The 23,318-nt window shown below is 44.7% G+C and overlaps 1 protein-coding gene across 2 annotated transcripts in view; it reads left to right on the top strand.

Moving 5' to 3' along the window:
* Window positions 1-23,318, top strand: part of PLCG1 (phospholipase C gamma 1) — a 91,021-nt gene that overhangs the window by 52,338 nt on the left and 15,365 nt on the right. The window contains exons 2-13 of one of the 2 annotated variants that reach the window (XM_040434824.1): window positions 6,836-6,988; window positions 7,200-7,293; window positions 10,882-10,929; window positions 14,798-14,882; window positions 17,147-17,230; window positions 17,713-17,735; window positions 21,101-21,170; window positions 21,581-21,682; window positions 21,762-21,880; window positions 22,049-22,134; window positions 22,440-22,560; window positions 23,017-23,185. In XM_040434824.1, coding sequence (XP_040290758.1) covers window positions 6,836-6,988; window positions 7,200-7,293; window positions 10,882-10,929; window positions 14,798-14,882; window positions 17,147-17,230; window positions 17,713-17,735; window positions 21,101-21,170; window positions 21,581-21,682; window positions 21,762-21,880; window positions 22,049-22,134; window positions 22,440-22,560; window positions 23,017-23,185 — 1,154 coding nt within the window. Of the gene's footprint in view, window positions 1-6,835; window positions 6,989-7,199; window positions 7,294-10,881; window positions 10,930-14,797; window positions 14,883-17,146; window positions 17,231-17,712; window positions 17,736-21,097; window positions 21,171-21,580; window positions 21,683-21,761; window positions 21,881-22,048; window positions 22,135-22,439; window positions 22,561-23,016; window positions 23,186-23,318 lie in introns of both variants that reach the window. The other variant, XM_040434823.1, reaches the window with a different exon arrangement.

The raw sequence follows: 23,318 nt of genomic DNA, 5'->3' as shown, positions 1-23,318 counted from the left end.
CCAGTGAACAGCGAGAGTGTTAACTGCGGCGCGATCAAATGGAGGAGGTGATTTATTTAATTTATTTTTTTGCACAAGAAGAGTGGGGAAGGGGGCATTAATAATACTGTGACCTCTAATGAGGGAATTATTAATACTGGGAGCCACTAATGGAGGAAAAATAATACTAGGGGGCATTAATGGGGGCAATAATTTGCGTCAATATCTGAATTGGACCTCTACTGATTGGCAGAGGGTTACCTTCTCCAATTAGTAATGTTTTCTGCTTCATTGAATGTATGGACGTTAGCGTGTCAGGCGAGAAACATCAGAGAACAAACACCTTGCAACCATTACTGGAAGAACACAAGCTTGTAGTGGCAGTGTTATGGTCTGGGGAATGTTTTTGTGACGTTCTCTGGGACACTCATCTCTATATCTGTGTGGAATTCACTCTCAATAGAGATGAGCGAACACCTGGAAGTTCGGGTTTGCCGGGTTTGGCCGAACTTCGGCTCAAAGTTTGGGTTCGTGACCCGAACCCCATTGAAGTCAATGGGGACCCGAACTTTGGGGTACTAAAATGCCTATAAAATAGACATAGTAAGGACTAGAGGGCTGCAAAATGGGGGTAAGAACAGGACAATTGCCCTGCAAACAAATGTGGATAGGGAAATTACTTAAAATAACATAGAATAGAAAAAAATAAAAAATTATAATCTGATACTAGGAGGCGGAAGTCAAAGCGGAGGTTGAGGAGGCAGTGGATGTTGCGGCATAGGTGGAGGAGGAGGTAGCCAACACTGTTTTTGTTGTGTTTTTAAATTTTATTTTATTTTTTTATAAAATTTGGGAAGACCCCAAAACATTGGTAAATAGAAAAGAGAATGCAAAGAGAAAGTCCGCTGTAGTATAACAATGGCTGGGTGCGGCTGGTATACTTGTCTACTCAGCACAAGGTACGGACAAGTCCTTGTTGTGGCGTGCTGACAAAGATTTTCTACATTTCGGTCATACTAACCCTCTCTTCTGAGGTGCTACCAGTATGCTCTTGTACTCGTGCATCTTCCTATAATGCTCCAGTGACAGAATTAAGGATGACACGTTGTCCTTGTAGTGAGGATCCAGCAGGGTGGCCACCTAGTAATCAGCACTGGTTAGAATGTGGGTAACTCGGCGGTCGTTGCGCAGGCACTGCAGCATGTAGTCGCTCATGTGTGCCAGGCTGCCCAGAGGCAACGACAAGCTGTCCTCTGTGGGAGGTGTATCATCTGTGTCCTCTGTATCCTCCCAGTCACGCTCCAGTGATGCCCATAAGCTGCTTTGGGTGCCACCCTGCTGTGAACACGGTTCCTCCTCATCCTCCTCCTCCACATCCTCCAGAACTGTGCCCTGGCTGGACAGTTGTGTACCTGGCCTCCGAGCCACTTGTGAATGACTGGCCTGATAACCGTGGAAATGATCCCTCTTCCTCCTCTGCCACATCCTCTTCCATCATCGCCCGAAGTGTTTTTTCAAGGAGAAATAGAAGTAAGATAGTAGCGCTGAGCATGGCGTCATCGGCACTGGCCATGTTGGAGTACTCGAAACAGCGCATCACGGCACACACGTCCCGCATGGAGGCCCACTCGGTGGTGAAGTGGTGCTGTTCCGCAGAGCGACTAACCCGTGCGTGCTGCAGCTGAAACTCCATGTGCAAGGTGGAGTTCCACCTTGTGGATACGTCGCATATGAGGTAGTGAGCTAGAAGGCCGAGGTTACGCTGCAGCGCTGACAGGTGAGCAGCAGCAGGGTGAGAAAGGTGAAAGCACGCAGAGACGGCCCGCACTTTCTGCAGCAGCTTTGACATATCGGGGTAATTTATCAGGAACCTCTGCACCACCAATTTCAGCACACGCTAGGCAAGGGATGTGCGTCAAACCGGCTAGGCCCAGAGCTGCTACGAGATTTCGCCCGTTATCGCACACCACCAGGCCGGGCTTGAGGTTCAGTGGCACCAACCACTCATCGGTCTGTGTTGTTCCATGCCTATCCACAGCTCCTGCGCGCTGTGGGTTTTTTCCCCCTGGTTGTGGTGAAGGTGTTACGCTGACCGAATGAGGAGGGGATAGAGGAGGAAGTGGAGTAGAAGGAGGAGGCAAAGAGAAACGTCCTGCAATCCTCGGTGGCGGAAGGACATGCGCCAAACTGCTATCCGCCTCAGGCCCAACCGCCACTGCATGTACCCAGTGTGCAGTTAGGGAGATATAACGTCCCTGCCCGTCCTTACTGGTCCACGTATCGGTGGTTATGTGGACCTTGCCACAGATGGCGTTGCGCAGTGCACACCTAATTTTGTCTGCCACTTGGTTGTGCAGGGATGGCTCGCCTGGAAATGTAGTGGCGGCTTGGAACCACGTACTGTGGGACAGCCACCGCCATAAGGTTTTTAAAAGTCTCCATCTCCACCAGACGGAATGACAGCATTTCAAAGGCCAGAAATTTTCAAATGCTGGCATTCAGGGCCAGGGTTCGCAGGTGGGTAGGGGGGGTACTTCCTCTTTCACTCCAGTGTTTGAGAGATGGACAGCTGAACGCTTCCATGGGACAGTGTGGAGATGCTTGGTGATGGAGGTGGTGGCGTTGCTGCCACATCCTCTGTTTGCTGGGTGGCAGGTGCCACTGTCACTCCAGAGGGGGAGGAAGAGGCCGAGACTGCAGCAGAAGAGGGAGCAAGAGGAGACTGAGGTCTTTTGTGGTTTTTGAGGTGTGTACTTCACTGCAGCTCGTGCTTTGCATTTAGATGCCTGGTCATGCAGGTGGTGCTCAGGTTTAAAACAATTATGCCTCGCCTCAGGCTCTGATTGCACAGCGTGCAAACCACTCGTGTCTTGTCATCAGCACATTGTCTGAAGAACTGACACGCCAGGGAACTCCTTGGAGCTGGCTTTGGTGTGCTCGGTCCCTTGGTGTGGTGGGCAGTAGAAGGCATACTGGCTAAGGGAGGCACTGTCAGCCACCCAATCTACTACCGCCTCTACTTGTTCTGGCCTCACCATTCGTACACCGGTATTCGGGCCTACAAAATAACGCTGACGTTTTTGTCGTCTACGTGCACCTGAGGAAGGTGTATCATTTGGGCTTGTAGCTGGCACAGATCGACCACTCTCCCTGCAACAAGAGCTCCACCAACAGCAGCACCATGACCAGGGCCACGTCCCTTATTTGATGCTCTCCTCATTAAGGTCACCCACCTAACTAACAGACGGATTAACTATTATATTTTTGTGTCAGGGGTACAAAGATGGTGGATTGCACCCACAAAAAAATTGGCTATAGGTCACCCACAGAATTATCAGCCAGATTAATTATTATATTTCTGTGTCAGGGGTGCAAAGCTGGTGTATTGCACCCACAAAAAATCTTTATACTGTAGGTCACCCACAAAACAAATAGCCAGATTCCTAACACTCTCCCTCCGTTCAGCTGCCGGCTTCCTGTCCCTGCACTACTCAGAGCTGATGGGCTGATACAGGTGATCCAGCTTTGGCTCCAGATACCTGTGACAACCTACCAGGACCTCCCTGACTCACTCCAAACCCCTCTAGCTGTTGTCCGCGCTGCACATGGTGGTTACTCTGTATAGTAGCTGGTGGTCATAATAATGTGACTCAACTTTGTATATACATGCATTTATTATAGAAAGGCAAGTCACTGGGCAAATGCAGTTTCTCGTCAGTGTCTTATGCCCTGTTGTACCTGTAGCCACTGAACATGAGCCTTCCTACATTATACTTTACTACATTACTAACCAGCCAAGCTTCAATAAACAGCAGCTGAAGTCTTTCTCTTCTGTCTAGTACTTGGTAGATGTTTCTCTGATCGCAGAGCAAAACGATGCCCTTTAGTTCCTTTTGTCATAGCTATTGGTCCACAATTTTTAGTTCTTAAAAGCAGGGGGGTACACAGCTGTAACTGAAGTGAAGCCTGACACTGTATGGGGGGATTTTGTTCCAGCATTGTAATACTAGTGGGCATCATATGGGGCGAGGCACTGTGACAGCCACTGTATGGGGGCATTTTGGGCCAGCATTGTAATACTGGTGGGCACCATATGGGGGGAGGCACTGTGGCACACTATATGAGGGCATTTTGGGCCAGCATTGTAATACTGGTGTGCACTGTATGGGTGAGGCACTGTGGTGGCCACTGTATGGGGGCATATTGTGCCAGCATTGTAATACTGGTGTGCACCGTATGGGGGAGGCACTGTGGTGGCCACTGTATGGGGGTATATTGTGCCAGCATTGTAATACTGGTGGGCACCATATGGGGGAGGCACTGTGGCGGGCACCATATGGGGGAGGCACTGTGGAAGACACTGTATGAGGATTGTGGGGATTCGCTCTGGTAGACAGGCTAGCGGACGCAGTATAGAGGCAATCACAAAATCTTTAACTTAAATAGTTCAGTGTTTATTCACACAGAAGGCAAAACAAAATAACAGTTCGCAGTCTTGGTGTATGTTCACACCATGGAAAGTCCACAGAACACAAACGTTCACTTTGTTAGCAGTTTTTCATCAGCCATCCACTGCGGGCTTTGGGGGGCCTGTTTTTCCAGCAATGCAGCTCTCAGCCCTTTAGTACGGCACACCTCATGCAGATCCCAAAACCACAGTCTCCACATCTTCACTGTGAAATGGAGGTAATCCACACAGCTGAGACTGCTGGCTGGGTTTTTATATCCCTAACCAAAACTCGGCCTGGAACGTGGGGAACAGCCACCCACCCTGCACTTTGGCTGCTCCCAGTAAGAGCCGGCCCGGATCAGCTCTACAGCCATACTAAATAACAAATGGTGTCAGTCAGCACTAACTGCCACTGACACTTAAAATTACCGGCTCTTACCTCACTGAGACCAGGAATCTAGGTGACGCATACCTTCCGTCAATGACGGCCCCTTGCGCCTTTCTACAGGGCATTTTGGGCCAGCATTGTAATACTGATGTGAACCGTTTGGATGAGGCGCTGTGATGGCCTTTGTACTGGGGCTTATGGTGCCAGCATTGTAATGCACACCTCAGCTGTTTCAGACCTTGTTTTTAGGATCACATTGCTATCAGTAATCGGGATCAGGTACTGCCTGCTGTAATAAGATTATCAGAAGTCACCTCAGAAGTCTGTTAATAAGCGCTCCGTCTGAGGCCTCTTACTTTTATGTGGTCGAGGAACGTCTTGGCGCCTTCTGATGTTCTTGTAAAGTACAACAGAGATCACATCATCTCCTGTATCATGTACGAAGGAAAGTTGAACAGACTGTCAGGAAGTTAAAATGCTTGTGCCATTTAGATGAATGATAACTTAATTAGAATGAGATTAATGGTTTACTGGTAACTTCTAATTGTATTACAATAATTGAATTCACCTAGTGTATGGGTGAGTACCGTATACTGTGAATGTACAGGGATTGATGTTGTCTGTTGGCCGTGTCTGGGACTGCAGCTCATCCCTATACATTTTGAATAGGGCAGAGTTACAACACCAGACACAGTCCATGGACAAGAGCGGGGCTATGAAAAGTTATAGGGTGTAACGGTCTTATTGACTGTCCCTTGTGCAACGTGTACGATCCATCATAAGACTAAACACTCTTTTATGATACCGTCATGCTGGTTTCCATCTATTCTAGGACTACATATTAAAGGTAATATATTCGGTCATCTCTATGCCCAACACCATGGCTGGACAAATCCAAAAAGTCTAGTATCCTTGCAGTATATTTTCTGTAGACTTCTATGAAAGGTCTTGTTGTTGGGAAACATAAAACATTCCAGTTACCTGTAGGTTCTAGTGTTGAGTATTTGGGGCCTGCAGCTTATAGTGGCTCCCCGCCATTACTCTGCTCACTCTCTTTCACCCTCCATGAGCAGACAATAGGCACTGTCAAAGTTGGGATTTGCTATGGCCGCTCACTGGTCACAACATATGTACAGTCCAACTAAAACTATTTCTTGAATTTTGATCTACATCTACTAATCTCCCATACTGTTCTGGAACAATGACATTAAAGGGACAGTTCCACCAGCATGGGGTACTTTTACTATGTCCATAGAATTTTTATTTATTTATTTTTTTAAAGACAATTTTTGGCTGTTTTTAAATTCGGCAGTACTATACCATTGAAAATTCCATGCAAAAATATTGTCCTTCTGTGGCTGTCGGCAAAGAGGTAAAACGAAGATGGGGAACCCATCTAGTATTTTATTGCTGCTGGGAGGGAAAGATGTTATCTTTAGGAATAATAGTAGACTTGTAGAATTAGGATACTTGCATAACAGCTCTGTTGTTCTCATGATAGACCTAGATAAAGATTCCCTCAGAAGAGTATTACATTTATCAGTGTAATGTGTCACGCTCTAATTGAGTCACTCATCCCCCTTCACTCTCTGGTCGGAGTTCTTAAGCAGTGATGTGCTGCTCAAGCCTCTGTGACTGCTGAAGCCTTTGATTGGCTACAGCGGTCACAGGACTAAGCTGCCTTATGATTCTGCAGAAGCAGCAGACGAGTGGGGTTCATGTTCAGGGGCACTAGTTAGGACCCCAGGGGTTGTTGAGTCCAACCCCTTTTTAATATGTGAGAAGAAAATGGTTTGATAGTAGTGTCCATTTATAAAGCATGGAAATATGTCATTCAGACAGGTACGGGACATGTTCTAGAAACTAAGATGGAATAAACATTATTGCTGATATGGATCCAGAATGCTTTACACAGATCAAACCTACAATTATTTATTAGATGAAAGCATGTACTGCTGGTGGGAATGTTCATAGTGGAATTGATGGCTTATCCATCTTCTATACCACTCTCTTCTCAGTGGACATCAGGGAAATAAAGGAGATTCGGCCGGGGAAGAATTCTCGGGATTTTGATCGTTACCAGGAAGATGCTACGGTACGCCTGGAACCGGATCACTGCTTTGTTATCATCTATGGCATGGAATTTAGACTTAAGACCTTGAGCCTGCAGGGTAAGTGACCTCCATTTAATATGTATCTAACATTAGAACCAAACCACTGTGTGTATAGATGTGCCGCACCTAATTGGTCTTCATTAATATTGATTTCTTTGACTTAAATTATTTCCTGGAAAAACGTGTGACCGACCGACTGTAATAATTTTGTCCTTTCTCTTGGTGATCTATCAAACCATCTGCATTTTCCATTTTTTTCATCTTGCAGCAACATCAGAGGAAGAAGTGAGTATGTGGATGAAAGGATTAAGCTGGTTGCTCCAAGATACTCTTCAGGCCCCTACACCGCTGCAGATAGAGAGGTAATAAAGTGGGCTCCAGCAGTAATCTACTGTGTCCTCCTCCGACTGAACCCAAACAGCAGTCATCAGGGGCATAGGTTAAAGAGGATTTCTGCATGTACAATCCATCATTCGGGTGGGAGAAGAGCTGTTGCCAGATACAAAATAAGTATCCGTATTCAGTCTTGTCAAGTTTCCATGCTTATGGAAAAGTTGGAGAAGACACCCGAGTGGTAGGCTGATATAATGTATATGACCAAGATGTGTTAGAGAGGTTTTCCAGGCTCCTGACTGTGGTGACTTATCTTCAGGATAGGTCATCAATATCCGATTGGTGAGGGTCCTGCACCCCACCAATGAGCTGTTCCCTGCAGCCTCCAGCACGGAAACTAGCACTGTGAATGGAGAGTGAACATCTGCATTTTCTCTGGTGATTTTCGTTCCTGTCGCCTTTACACCAGGCACTGTAAAGTTATCCACCCCGCTGCATTATAGAAGCCTGGTCTCAAGGCCACGGGTGATGACAGCTGCTGCCGCCAGCACCGCCCTTGTAGGTTACAGGTTAGGCGCTGTGAATAAAATGACAGGCAGTAGACTGGAACATGCAGTGTCATGTAAACTTTTCTCCGTAGAGGTGTCAACGCATGTTGGTTGCAGTCTCATCCAATAGGAGGGTTCTTTAACTGAACATTGCAATCCTACAGCTGCTGAGGGTCGCCTTTTACAGTTTAGCTCCTTAGTCTAATATTCTGCTGGGCAACTCTGTACCTCCATAGTTCAATGGGGTCATCTGGTTCAGCTTTACTGTCCTCTCTCCGATGAGTTCCCTCTGTCCTTCACACTACTCTAAAGTGATAGTTTACTGGCCCCTTGCACTAAGGCTCATTGTCACGCACTCTACCGATCCCCACTCACTACACTGACATGACCTTACTTTAAGGCCGCAACCGAGCATGACCAGGACAGCTCAGCCATCTTATCTATCTCGCATCATTCCACTACTTCTCTTACTTTAGGGGGAAACAACCCCTTTATCAATGGCCCTGAACCCAGCGCCACTCCTAGGGCGTTACTATATACTGACGATTTCCCACCTCCCAGAAGCCACCAAACTTTGTTTGCTAATGAAAGACTGCCATCGGCATCAGTATTCCTCAGCAAATTTTCTTAATAAATACACGATTCACATAAACTCCCATGACTCCTCCGCAAAAGGCAAAAAATGCAATATGGCACAGCACACTAACTCAAATATGGCAGCAGTCCTCAACCAGTATGGGGAGTAGGCCATGTAACAATCTACTGGCGTTATTGGCATAAACAATGTCTTTAGTAAGGTGGCTGCTAGTCAGCACCTACATGCTGTAAGGTATTCAACAAAAAGCTTGACTGTTTCCAGTAGCAACCATGGAACGTAGTATAATAGAAACAAGAGAGATAAGAAATACAATGTAGATATAAAACTGCTCAACTTTTGTTACAATTGTTTCCTATTGTAATAAAATAAATGTCTCTTCTGGCTATCTTCTCTCAAAGGGGTTGTTTGTCCCATGATCAAATTCTCATTTACCCCGTTAGATCCCATTTTCATTTAGAGTAAAATGTTCCTTTGTCTAAATATTGCTGTTACATACAGTACTTCTAATAGCGTCCCCTGAAAAGATTAGTTGGATGTTGAGAGGGAATCGCCAGCATTTTTGAAAAACGTATTCCAATCAAAAGATGGTTTTGTGTGATCCAGAACAGGTGTAATCGATAGATAACCTCTTAAAAAAAGAGGTTGTATAGTTTTGGCAGCCTCCCCCACCTCACCGGACCTGCAGGAAAAAAAGCATACTTGCCTGCTCTTTTGGTCCACCGCTTCCACCAGTGACTTACCTCATCTCCCAAGCAGCAAATCACTGGATCTCATGTACTTATTAGTACTTATTAGTACTTATAACTAGTATTCTCTATTTGGTGCTCTTTGAAGCCCTGTACAAGGCATAATACCTCTCTCGTCAATTTTCGCCAGATCCTTCTAAAGTGTTATTCACTTCTGAGACTTTTATAGCAGGTTTCCGATCCCTTGTTTGGTTATCTCGAAGAGGAGATGAAGTGGACAGGTGGTCGTGTATGAGTGTTGCTCCATTTTAGTTTATGGGAGTTGCAAAGCACTCGGCTATTTCTGTGTTCTTACAATAGATGGGAGCCCCAAAAATGGATTCCCCATGCATAATGTTATATGCCAGAAATGTCCCACCTGCTCTTAAATTTTTTATTTTTTTATTTTTTTATTGTGCCCCAAGGAAGCAGTTTGGTTATTGAACCAAAAAATGCATAAAATTCATTCAAAAGTACGTGAGTGATTTATTTTTTTGGGGGTCAGGACAGATGCTAAACAAGGTTAAGGCAAGGCATCTAAAAGGTACCAAAATCCCTCACCAATTTGGGACACAGCAAGGCCTCAATAAAACAGATGGCATGAGCATGCTTTTTCCCAGCACATATCCACACAACAGCTGAAAAAGCCAAAAAGAGAGGAAAAAGGCGCTCATAGGGTATGTACTGGCTGGATGTCTCAAAGTCAGATGTGATGCTCACCGTTTAGTGTAGTGCTACATTAGCCACAACAGTAATGGAAAACCTTAGGGTAATAATGGTCGGTGCTGTTGGGGTTCTCACTTTATGGGTATCCAGCCCTAAGGAAGAAGAAACACATGGAAATGGTGGATGAAGATCCTTCAGATACCTTGTGCAGGGACATCTCTTTAGCGCAAAAACACGACCAGAGTGGATGTAGGCGTAACTTTTTTTTTTTATTGTAACTTCTAGAAAAAGACCTTTTGTCGGGAGAGAAGTTTCTGTAGCGGTGGATCTGAAGGATCTTTATATACCATTTCCCTCCATGTATATTCACACAACAAGGACATAATTCCTCATTCTGGGATAGTTGGGGTAGACATGCAAATAGTCTCTTTGTGCCCCTAGCTAGGCATCCAGAACTGTTGGCGTCATAGCACAGATAGAGCCTAAGTACAGAATCTTTTATTCCTTCTTTTACACAACTTCTCCGAGCTTACTAGTCTTCATCAGTGCAAAATATGGATGCCATACCTCAATGAAGGTAGGGCTTGATCAGGACATGTAAGGCTACTTTCACACTCGGGTTTGGTGCGGATCTGTCATGGATCCGTTTTGTATTGTGCCAGATTGTGTCATAGAAAACGGATCCGTCCCCATTGACTTACATTGTGTGTCAGAACGGATCCGTTTGGCTCAGTTTCACCAGACAGACACCAAAACGCTGCAAGCAGCGTTTTGGTGTCCGCCTCCAAAGCGGAATGGAGACGGAACAGAGGCAAACTGAGGCATTCTGAGCGGATCCTTATCCATTCAGAGTGCATTAGGGAAAAGCTGATCTGTTTTGGACCGCTTGTGAGAGCCCTGAACGGATCCCAGAAATGGAAAACCAAAACGCTGGTGTGAAAGTAGCCTTAGAAGTTTTATTTCGTTGTCCAACGTGGGCTGGAGAAGTATGAGGGTCACTGCTTTTTTTAATTTTTATACTATTGCAGCATTGGACTGATTGTGATTTTCTTCTAATAATGATTCTACTTTTTTCAATAGGTGGCTACGGAAACAATTCTACTCTCTAGATAGAAACCGTGAGGACAAGTAAGAATCTTGACTTACCTGTTTGCCACAGTGGAAACATTTTGGGCCAGCTGAGCCAGTATTAGGGGTGTTTTGGGCTGTCCTCTTTTAAGAGGACTTCCATCTCAGGGGCGTAACGACTATAGCGGCAGACCATGCGACTGCTATGGGGCCCAGGGCAAGAGGGGGCCAAGTTGGGATAATCTCCTCTTCAACTGGGGGTGAAAACTTGGTCAGGACTCTGCCCTCTAAAGGAACAACTTTAAGCAAATGAGGCAGTGGAAGAAATGGCCCCAAGGGTCATTGAAAGGGGTTTAGGGGGAAACCCTTCTGTCCTGTGTGGGGGGCCTGGTTTGATCCATCTATAACTTTAAAGGGGTATTCCGATTTGATACATTGATGGCATATCGCTCAGTTATAGTGTCAGATAAGTGCGGTTCCCACCTCTGGGATCCGTCCTATCTCCAGAACGAGGCCTACGAAGTGAAGGGAGAGCTGCCGTGCTGGCTCGGTTGTTTCCAGCAGCCCCATAATGGTGAAAGTAGAAGTGGTTGTGCTTGTTCTCCATTCGCGAAAATAGCCCAGGTCGCTCGCTTAGTTATTTTTGGAAGTACCATAATAGTGAATGGAGAGCAAACCCCACAAGAGCACAATGTGCTCTCCTTCACTTTGAGGGCTTCTTTTTGGAGATAGGAGGGGGTCTCAGAGGCAGGACCCTTACCTATCTGACATTGATGGCATATCCTAGCCATATGCCATTAAGGGGGTTGGCCACTATCTGGTTAGTGTTGTAAGATGATTTAATGGCATTTACTAATATAGCTTTTGTAAAAAATTCTATATTTCATAAGGTGTGCCCACTTGTTTGCCACATCTTTTATGCTGTCCATGCAGAGGTCTTGTCCATAAAATGGCTACTGAGGGAGGATCATGTGACCAGGCAAATCATCTCCATGTGATATATCTTCCATTTACTGTTGGGAGTTTAGTGCAGGTGCAGTGTGTTTTAAATGGAGACGGCTGAGCGGTGTCTGGTCACATGACCCTCCATCAGCGGCCATCTTATGGACAGGATTTCTATGCAGACAGCACAGAAGATTTGCCTAACAAGGATACGTGGCTTATGAAATATAGAAAATGGCACAGAATTTCTCCAGAAGCTATATTTGTGTCATATAATCATCTTACCTACACATTGGTAACAAATAGCCAGAAAGCGCCCAACTCCTTTAATGTCCTTGATGGGAATACCACTTTAACTTGCCCATATACTAGAAAATCTGAAGTTAGTTTTGGAATTATATTTGTAAAATACATATTCTTGTTCTGCTTTATTGCAGAAGCTTTTATTACTAAATTGACATTGGTTGTCTGTTTGAATTGGTCTTTCAGCGACAGAGGTAAATTGTCAATATGGCTGCACTTCCTTCTGTCAATTTTGGAAAAATGACCACCACACTAAAACAGAAAATATCATTAATACAAAGCATAAAGACTAGTGTTGAGCGAACTTGTGTTTTAAGTTCGGCGTCTAACGTTCGTGTTATCGAAGAACCCCGTTATGGATTCCGCTACCACGGACCATAACGGAATTTAGAATCCATAACGGGATTCTTCGATAACCCGAAGACTAACTTTACATGCCGAACTTAAAACACAAGTTCGCTCAACACTAATAAAGACCAAATTTGGTTACTGCTCTAACTACTGATTTTGAAATGCCCTGAAACATGGTTGACTAATAGGTTGGAATTAAGCTTGGTGGCCCCGTGGAAATTTTCTAAGCATATACAGTTGAGACTAACATCCAGATTTGTGGTCAGACTGTTTTGACAGCTTCTACCCAGACCTATCTGTCTCCATAGTAACAGACTACAAACAAACCCTATGAGTAGTTTGATCCTAGAGATATTCCCTTTCCTCTGTCTTCTACTTCTCACTTAACCTACCAAATGTATGTTGGCTTAATGACATGACAAATGGAAGTGAATAAAATGTGACTGCAGGATCGGACAAGAAAAGGTTTGGTTGTAGTCTGTTACCATGGAGACACATAGGTCTGCATAGTAGTTGTCAACACAAAACGGTTGGGTATTTTTTATCAAATGTATTGCAATGTTGCTTTCATTTTAGATGTATTAGAAATATTAAGTTTAAGGTAGGCATAGAAAAATATTTTTGAATATGTTTTCAATATCATATGAAGGGTGGGACCAGCGTTGGTTACAAGCCGAGAAAAAACTGCGTCCTTCCCTTACAAGCTGGCAGCTCCAATTGCCATGCAGACTATTTCTGTAACATATTTATAGTGGTCTCTGCTGGCAAACTTCTCTTTACATTTGCTGGTTTCGAAAGAGTAGTAGAATAGTTATTGTTAATGTCAGGCTGGCTGTTCAGTATGTTTGTTCCATATCCTATTGTCCTCACTTCCTTACATTAACCTACAGACATATCAGATAAAGACAACTTAAAGGGAATATGTCATCAGAAAATGACCTTTTGTTTAAATCACTTTTTTATGTTTTTTTGCGTTTTTGGTTATTTTTATTTTATTTAATTTTTTATTTCTCATGTCACTATCTGTATTTATTTATAAAAAAAAATATATAATCCTGCAATTTTCACACTGGCCACTAGGTCTAATCCTAGGTCATGATTTCCATATCTGTACAATTAACAGTAGCTATCTTGTTATCATCACAGGCAGGATTACAATAACAAGTAACACCTGTGTATAGACAAGGGCTCTTTCACACCTGCGTTCTTTTCTTCCGGCATAGAGTTCCGTCGTCGGGGCTCTATGCCGGAAGAATCCTGATCAGTTTTATCCTAATGCATTCTGAATGGAGAGAAATCTGTTCAGGATGCATCAGGATGTCTTCAGTTCCGGAACGGAGCGTTTTTTGGCCGGAGAAAATACTGCAACATGCTGCGCTTTTTGCTCCGGCCAAAAATCCTGAAGACTTGCCGCAAGGCCGGATCCAGAATTAATGCCCATTGAAAGGCATTGATCCGGATCCGGCCTTAAGCTAAAACGTCGTTTCGGCGCATTGCCGGATCCGACGTTTAGCTTTTTCTGAATGGTTACCATGGCTGCCGGGACGCTAAAGTCCTGGCAGCCATGGTAAAGTGTAGCGGGGAGCGGGGGAGCAGCATACTTACCGGCTCCCGGGGCGCTCCAGAGTAACGTCGGGGCGCCCCAAGCGCATGGATCACGTGATCGCATGGATCACGTCATCCATGCGCATGGGGCGCTCTGACGTCAATCTGGAGCGCCCCGGGAGCCACACGGACTGTAAGTATACCGCTCCCTGCTCCTACTATGGCAACCAGGACTTTAATAGCGTCCTGGCTGCCATAGTAACACTGAACGCATTTTGAAGACGGCTCCGTCTTCAGATGCTTTCAGTACACTTGCGTTTTTCCGGATCCGGCGTGTAATTCCGGCAAGTGGAGTACACGCCGGATCCGGACAACGCAAGTGTGAAAGAGGCCTAACACAGGATCCACCATTCACAATAGGGGATATTGTAACTTATCAGCTCCCTCCTGACCTCTGCACAGGTCACAGCGCATGCCTAGAAAACTCTCCCATAGAAGTCAATGAGGTCCCCTCCTGACCATTGTGTCTATGGCCCATATGGCTGCTCTCAAAAGACAGGAAGTCTTAACATATTATTGGCAAGTGTGAAAACTGCAAGATTTCTAATTTAATTTTTTGTTTTAAATATAGTGACATGAAAAAAAAAAAAATCATATATATATATATTTTTTTTTAAGTGTTATCCATAAAAACATGATTTATACGATAGGTCTGATGACATTACTTTTGAGTCTCACAATGACTAACCTGGAATATTTACATTAAAACGTTGCTTTCTCACATTAGGATCTCTGTGAAGGATTTGAAGAGTATGTTGTCCCAGGTTAACTACAGAGTTCCCAACATGCGGTTTCTACGTGATCGACTTACGGTGAGTTTGAGACTTTCTGTCTCCCATTCCGTTTGGTACATACACAACTAGTACGGAAACCGTCCCCAAACTAGAGTAAAGGGTGTATAGTGTAAGTGACACCAATTCTGGTCCTGTCATTTTTATCTTCTTAACCACTTGTATTCTGAAGCTGTTCTCTGGCAAGCCAGCAGTAAAATGCACTGAGAGGACTCCACTTTAAGTCCTCTCCATTATTTTTGTGAGCTTATGAGTCCTCTCAATGCACTGGGAGGACTCCTCTTTGAGAATGTAAGTGAGTATGAAGATAAAAATGACATAACCAGACTCTGCGTCACTTACACTATACACCGCTTGCTTTGGGTTGGGGGATGTTTCGGAGCTGACAGATTCCCTTTTAAGGCCCAAACAAGTGCCTGCATATAGGGGAGTCACAAGAGTAGCTGTTGGCAGAACACAAGGTCTTCCCTCATCATAGACAGTGGCAAATTGCTAGAATATGGCACCAGTGTCTGATTAGCAGCTGTTTTCCACAATGACACTTCATTTTTGGCGGGTCCGCTTGATTTTTCCAGGGTTGCATGGAAAATCATAGACTATAATTGCCAACTGAAAAAGCAGATGAGTACCTACAAGATGTAAGTGGTACTTTTCTTGAACTGATGCTAATTTGAGGACCGCCCATCAAACCTCCACCAATTGGGCATCGGTGTTGTATTCTAGCGTTCTACCACCAGTTTCCATAATGAGTCGACTGCCGAGTACCGTCAGTGCATACTTTACATGGTGTCTACATTTCTTATGTAGTCTTGTCTCATAGACCACAAATCAAATGGCAGTGGTGTACCACAAAGTTCTCATTTCAGTCTTTTTATTATTGACCTTGTGGATGGAACTGAAAGTTACAGTAAATGTCAGGTTTTGCTGATGATGTAACCTTAAAGGGGGTTTTCAGCTGAAAACAAAATATATCTTAAAGTATAAAAAATACTGTGAAAAAAGTTAAGGCAATGCTCTCCTCATGGTTTCCCCTCTGCTTTCTGCTGTCCTACCAGTGCTGATGTGTGGACACAGGTTGATGTGACAGGGGTTATCTCCTACGGTACTCACATGTCCCTCTGTCGCTGGACCTAAGTAGAGATTGCAGGGGACTGTACAGCATTAAAACAGGAGTGGCGGAAGATCCTTGAGTTTTTTTTTTGTTTGTTTTTTCACAGTATTCTTATTAGTTTAAGTATATTTTGACTTGAAACCCCCTTTAAGTAGTAGAACTTAAAGGGGTTTTCCAAGTAAACAAAGCTCATCACAGAATTATATGACCTGCCAATATATGCTGTTTTCTGCTTTTTGTCCTGTTGCCTTCCTTTGGTGCTTCCTTAAAGGAGTTATCCATCCCCTATAATGCCCCCCCCTAATGCCCAGGCACCTCATATAACTTATAGTTACCCTGATGCCCACACGGCCTCTGCTGCATCTCCTCGTTGCACGGATCAAAACACCCGGTGACGGGGGAGCAGCCAATAGCAGGCCGTGACGAGGATGAGCCTCCCTAGTGTCACCTGTGATGCTAGGGAGGCTCGCCCCCATCGTGGCCTGCTATCTGCTGCTATTGGCCTTCTATTTGCCCCTTCCCGCACCAAAAGGGGCGGCCCCCCCAGCAGGAGCGACGCAGGTGTTGGGGAGCATGGTAAGTATAACCTATATGAGGTGCCTGGGCATAAAGGGGTCATTATAGGGGTTGGATAATCCCTTTTAAAGGGGTTCTCCCTTTACAAACACTTATCCACTATCCACAGCAGTTGTACTCGGCTATCTGTGGCTTGGAGACAACTGGAGTGGAAGAGTGTATGCACGACCAACTCTCCATTCCAGTGGAAGAAAACATGGAGCCCCCATTTTTTGTGATTGGTGGGAGCCCCAAAGGTTGGACTCCCACCAATCCCATGGATAAGGGATAAATGTTTATGTGGGACAACCTGTTTAAATGGGTTTTCTCATTATTCCACAGCATAGGTAATAATCGCTGGGGGCCCACTGCTGAGACCCCAACCGATCACTAGGGGACTTTTTTCTTCATTGTACAACCGCAGTGAGGAAGAGTTTGAATGCGTCTTGCTTATCAGTATATCAAATGAATATTATTTATACTATGGGAAAGCCACATATAGCATATTAAAGGGCTACCATGTGAAAGGTATTCTTGGAAGTGGCTTCTGGTTGTTGGGATGTTGTAAAGGTCTCAGTCGCCCTGTCTGACTTTTCTCTCTTTTTTCCTTAATTTGCAGGAAGTGGAACAGAGGAACCAGGAAATTAACTATGCCCAGTTTGCTCAGCTCTATCGATCCCTCATGTACAACGTACAGAAGACGGTATGTAACGTCGATCAGCATCTCTCCCACGTTCTTCTTCCTCCCTGAACCATTAGTGGGATGTTCCCACATATTGAGCCAGCCTGTCTCCAGTCAGAGTGATTTGTAGGATGGTAATAGTAAATTATATTGGTTATTACCCGGATGTTGCCCATTTATTGTGGTGGAGACGTCTTTCTGTGACTGTGTTCTGATCATTTTAACTTGCTAATAGTAAATTTTTATTTTCGTTAAACAAAAAGTAACCAAACAATTGAAAAACCTACAGAAAGCAAATTAAACTAAAGCTGTTGCTGACCTATATCGAGGCGGTGGTGGTTTGTAAGGATGCAGGATGTCATTTGAGTCATCATCTCTTTTAGCTTCTCTGTAGGCCAGGGTTACTGGAGACCTTTTAGTCCTCTGACCACTCTCTATTAGTTGTAGAAATGTGTCGAAAACACTCAAATTCTTCACCCTCATCACGTGTCTTCTGCTTTCAGATGCCGCTTCCGTTCGTGGAAAGGTGAGTGTCCACAATCAAGTATATCTGTTTATTCCTAAACCTAAGTGAATCAAATTTGATCATAGAAGGACAAGTAATTCAACCTACCTGACCGAGACAAGTAATCAAAATGATAATTGGTGCATCTATGGTGGCTGAAACTGGCCAAACGCAATAGCTTTATTGTTGGCTGTAACCAACTATTTCAGCAAGATTGGCTGAATACTTAAAGGATAACTGTCACATTTAGACCCTAATTTCAATTTTTATATATGTAGTTACTAATAACATGATATTCCAGAATCAGTTACTATTAGACTGACTTACCCCATATTTAATAAGATTCAGCCCTTAGCAACCAGTCTGCATAAAACTGCAATTTCACTATTCAGTTAAGATGGCCGCCACTGCCCTCACCCTGAGGCTAATCCCGCCTTCCCTCACTAGCCAGTAACAATAGCCCCCCAAAAGTGTCAGTAACCAGAGCCCTCCCCCCTAAAGGGTTAATCTCCTGCAGCACAAAGGGGTCCTCTTACCACATGTTGCTTTCATTTATACACTGAGCAGATGGCAGATTTCCCTTCCCTGTTGTGCGCTGCTCCAACTCTGCATTCTCCAGCTCTGCTGAGTGAGGGAGCGTCTGCCAAGCGCAGGGACAGGGAGAAATGCACACAGCCCAGGCACTGTTATCAGCAGCTGGGGAGGACCTGGCTTTAATCATTTACATACAGTCCCTGGCTGTCTGTAATCTGACCTTGCAGGCTGCGTGCTTCTGCGTCCTCCGTCCTACAACACATAGAGGGACCTGCATAATTAGCAACCTGATTTTAAGCAGAGGTAAAAGTAGGCAGTAGAGGGAACTAAACTGTTGAATTAAGGGCTCTTTCACACTTGCGTTCTTTTCTTCCGGCATAGAGTTCCGTCGTCGGGGCTCTATGCCGGAAGAATCCTGATCAGTTTTATCCTAATGCATTCTGAATGGAGAGAAATCCGTTCAGGATGCATCAGGATGTCTTCAGTTCCGGACCGGAACGTTTTTTGGCCGGAGAAAATACCGCAGCATGCTGCGCTTTTTGCTCCGGCCAAAAATCCTGAACACTTGCCGCAAGGCCGGATCCGGAATTAATGCCCATTTGAAAGGCATTAATCCGGATCCGGCCTTAAGCTAAACGTCGTTTCGGCGCATTGACGGATCCGACGTTTAGCTTTTTCTGAATGGTTACCATGGCTGCCAGGACACTAAAGTCCTGGCAGCCATGGTAAAGTGTAGTGGGGAGCGGGGGAGCAGTATACTTACCGTCCGTGCGGCTCCCGGGGCGCTCCAGAGTGACGTCAGGGCGCCCCACGCTCATGGATGACGTGTCGCATGGATCACGTCATCAATGTGCATGGGGCGCTCTGACGTCATTCTGGAGCGCCCCGGGAGCCGCACGGACTGTAAGTATACCGCTCCCCACTACTACTATGGCAACTAGGACTTTAATAGCGTCCTGGGTGCCATAGTAACACTGAACGCATTTTGAAGACAGATCCGTCTTCAAATGCTTTCAGTTCACTTGCGTTTTTCCGGATCCGGCGGGCACCTCCGGCAAATGGAGTGCACGACGGATCCGGACAACGCAAGTGTGAAAGAGCCCTTCGGGGTAATTGAATACACAGTGAAAAGTTTAAATAGGGCCACCAAGGAGATATTAATCACCACAATCCAATACTCAAAAAAATAAATAAATGACAGTTATCCTTTAAAAGAGTTGTGCACCCTTGGTATGGGGGAGGGAAAATACCTCCCTCTTTGGCAAACCTCCGAAGTGAAGCATATTTACCTGTTTCCCAGTGCTGGCTTCCCGTTTCTTCTCTCTCCGGGCCTCAGCTTCCAGGATGTAACTTCTGTCCTCAGCGGTGACCTCCTCCCCTTGGGTCATGTGACCATATGACAAGACACAGGTCAGGGGATCAGGTCACCACTGCGGCAAACAATTGGCTGCAGCAGTGTCAAAACGGAAGTTTACATCCTTGAAGCCTAGCGGAGAAGGCGAGGCCGGGGAGAGAAGGAGCCAATGCCGGGAAGCGGGTACCGTAAGTGTGCTTTTCTTGGCAGGTCTGCCCCTCCAAGGTGCACAGCCATTTTAAGGCTACTTTGGACGCACAACACCAAGTTCGCAAGGTTGCAATAGATTGCATCCATGTCACTGCCGTTCAAAGCTGTCCTAGTTCAGAGACTTGACTGCCTCCATCATTTGAGGCTTCTCCTGCATTGTGTGATCAGAAATCCATGTTTGGAGCATAGTCAAGAGTTATAAAATATAATGCTAAGCACAGCACATAATATGAATGCTGACCTCAGATCCTGAGTACACTCAGTATACATCTGTTTTGGGAACAGCAGAGCAAAAGTGCATGCTGGAAGTTGTAGTTTCACAACAGCTGCCATAGTTTGCTAAACCCCAATCTAGTGTTTTCTGCTTTCGTGCAGAAACAGTGCCGCACCTGTCCATAGGTTGTCTTTGGTACTGCAGCTTCGCCCTATTGATTGAGAGAGTTGTAATACCACACGTAAGCTTTTGGGAAAATAATCGTTTTTCTAATTACAGGCTATCTCTTTATCCCCTCCCTGACACTTGACGAACATGGAAAGAGTGTATGGAGCAGGCTCAGGTGCTGAGCCTGCTCCATACGTGGCAGGTGCTAGCTGGGTTATGCAGGCAACACCTGCCTGCAATCCTGGCCATTTAACATCTGAGCAGTTAGAGGGAGAGGGCCCCCACTGTCCGTCTGATCGTATAATAGGAGATTGGTAAAATCATTATTAAAAAAAGAAGGAAAACTTAATTTGATGAAGTCTTTAAAAATATTTTTTTTTAAATTACAAATTAAAATATTTTCTCATGTATCATATTAAAAATAAACATAATTGGTATTGTCACATCTGTAAATTTCCCAGCTATTAAAGTATAATTTTATTTAGCCTTCATGGTGAATGCAGGAAAGGAATTGCCAGAATTGCCTTTTTTTTTTTTTTATCACATTGCCTTTCAAAAAATGTAAAAAATTTTTAGCACTAAGTTGTATGCACCCCAAAATGGTACGAATAAACTACAGCTCACTCCCACAAGCCCTCACACAAAGGAAAAATAAAAATGGGTGTCAGAATAGGGCGACACAAAGCTATTTAAAAAAAAAAATATCTTTTCTTTTTTTTTTTTTTTTTAAGTAGCAAAACGAAAATGCATGACCATTTGGTATTGTCATAATCGTACTGAAAGAGTACGTCTGTCATGTCATTTTTACTGCAGTTAAAACAAATGGAGGTATTATGTATTTCTTTTGTTTTTCCTTGTTTTACCACACAATTCTTTTACATTGTTTCCCTGCCCTTCCCCCAGAAGTGGAGAGCGTCCAGAGCTGTACCGAGTATCATTACTGGCTTTCCAGAGCTTTCTGTTGGAGTATCAGAAGGTAAGCTTCTGTAGAATGTATAGGGGAGTCCAGAAACCTATCATAAAGGGGGTTTTTAACACTGCAAGTAATGTCCTATTGCTGAGGTCCTCACTCTCTCAGTAAGTGGCACAGGTATGGGGTCACTAGTGACCACAGCGGAAGAAAAGTGTCCCACCTGGCCGATGCAGGTGTCTATTGTAAGTAACGGAGATTCATTGATGATGAGGGGATCCATGTAACCTGAACATGCAGTCATTACTACAAATCCTCCATTATGCATGCCGTTCCTGAAAGAATGCTGGTAGTTGTAGTTCTAGATCAGTAGCACAGCTTCAGATTTCAGTTTCAGATCTTTTTGGTCCTTCTACAGATATGTAGATGTATGGTCTCTCTCACTTTTCTTTACACCGTTTCATACTTTATTAAAGGAAATGTGGGCGACTGACCTGCTCCAGGTCCAAGAGTTCATGGTCCACTTCCTGCGTGACCCCCTGAGGGAGATTGAAGAGCCGTATTTCACCTTAGAGGAGGTGAGCGCCATTCATCTGCCCTTCTGACCCTTTTTCCGCCTGACCTCCTCTGACATTTCCTTTTGTGCTGTCTCTGCAGTTTGTTACGTTCCTGTTCTCCAAAGAGAATACCGTGTGGGATTTAGGGCTGGACACTGTGTGTCCCCAAAATATGGACAACCCTCTGTCTCATTACTGGATCTCCTCTTCCCACAACACGTAAGAAATCTTGGGGTTCATTTCCCTCTGTTCTTCCATCCTCCTTCTTTATTATATTGTTCATTGAATTTCCTTGTTCTTCTATGTCCAAACTTCATGTGCACATTCACTTTTTTTTAGATCTACCAAAACCCGCTACCCCTTTTCACTAATGATTTCTGTCTTCAGGTACCTAACCGGGGATCAGTTCTCCAGCGAGTCCTCCCTAGAAGCTTATGCCCGTTGCTTGCGAATGGGGTGCCGCTGTATAGAGTGTAAGTTTTCAATGGAAAGCACCACCACCATTAGATTTTGTTTTTAATATACCGGTGTGTATATATATATTTTTTTTGCATAATTGCTTTTCTTATTGTGACTGTGGCTGGCACTGCGGTGGGGGCACTGTGGCTGGCACTGCGGTGGGGGCACTGTGGCTGGCACTGCTGTGGGGGCACTTTGGCTGGCACTGCCGTGGGGCCGCTGTGGCTGGAGGTTTTCCTCGGGGGCGCTGTGTACAAGTAACCTTGATCTTTTGTGCATCATGTGCCTTCATAGTGACTATTAATGTCATTCTTTTCAGTGGATTGCTGGGATGGGCCAGATGGGATGCCAGTAATCTATCATGGACATACCCTGACCACCAAAATAAAGTTTTCTGAAGTCCTCTTGACCATCAAAGAACATGCCTTTGTAACGTCAGAGTAAGTATTACAGAGTTTCTGGGAAGGATGGTGGCGATATGACATTTATCACTAGTTTTTCAAGGGGCTTCATCAGAACCTGCAGCCGGTTTGGTATGTTCATATACTACAAGATGTGAATTTTCACATTTAGTTCATATGGGTGAAATTCACAAAATAGTCACACATAATCACTCAGTGGATTGAAAATTGACAGCATTTTGTCAATCCTGTTCCCTTGTTTGGGAGGCGCTTTTGGAGCAGACAGAATATATCTTTGTAATGGTCACTGCTCTTATTTTTCTAATTCAGATCCCTCAAGTCTAGTGGATGGACAGTTACATGATGAAATTCAGGCCATCACTAGAGGGCGCTTGCTGCCTGCTGTTTACTTTGAGCTCAATAATAAACCGTGCAGTAAACTCCCTCTGGTGGCCAAAGGCAGTATTTCTTTTCTTTAACTCTTCTTTTAATTAGGTACCCAGTTATCTTGTCGATTGAAGACCACTGTAGCATTGCCCAGCAGAGGAATATGGCCCAGTACTTTAAGAAAGTGTTTGGGGACATGCTTCTGACCAAACCAGTGGACGTCAGTGCTGATGGGCTCCCATCTCCAAACCAGCTTAAACGAAAAGTCCTCATCAAGGTTAGCATGTTTTCCTACATCAGAAGATTGAAAATCATATCTTCCAAGCAGTCATATTTTCTAGCAGCATTACACATTGATATTATTAGTGCCTGGCGGATTTCCTCTGCGGTATATTGTAGGTATGTACACC

Source organism: Bufo bufo, chromosome 6 (genome assembly GCF_905171765.1).
Source record: "Bufo bufo chromosome 6, aBufBuf1.1, whole genome shotgun sequence".
NCBI lineage: Eukaryota > Metazoa > Chordata > Amphibia > Anura > Bufonidae > Bufo > Bufo bufo.
This window is presented reverse-complemented; position numbering and strand designations above follow the sequence as displayed.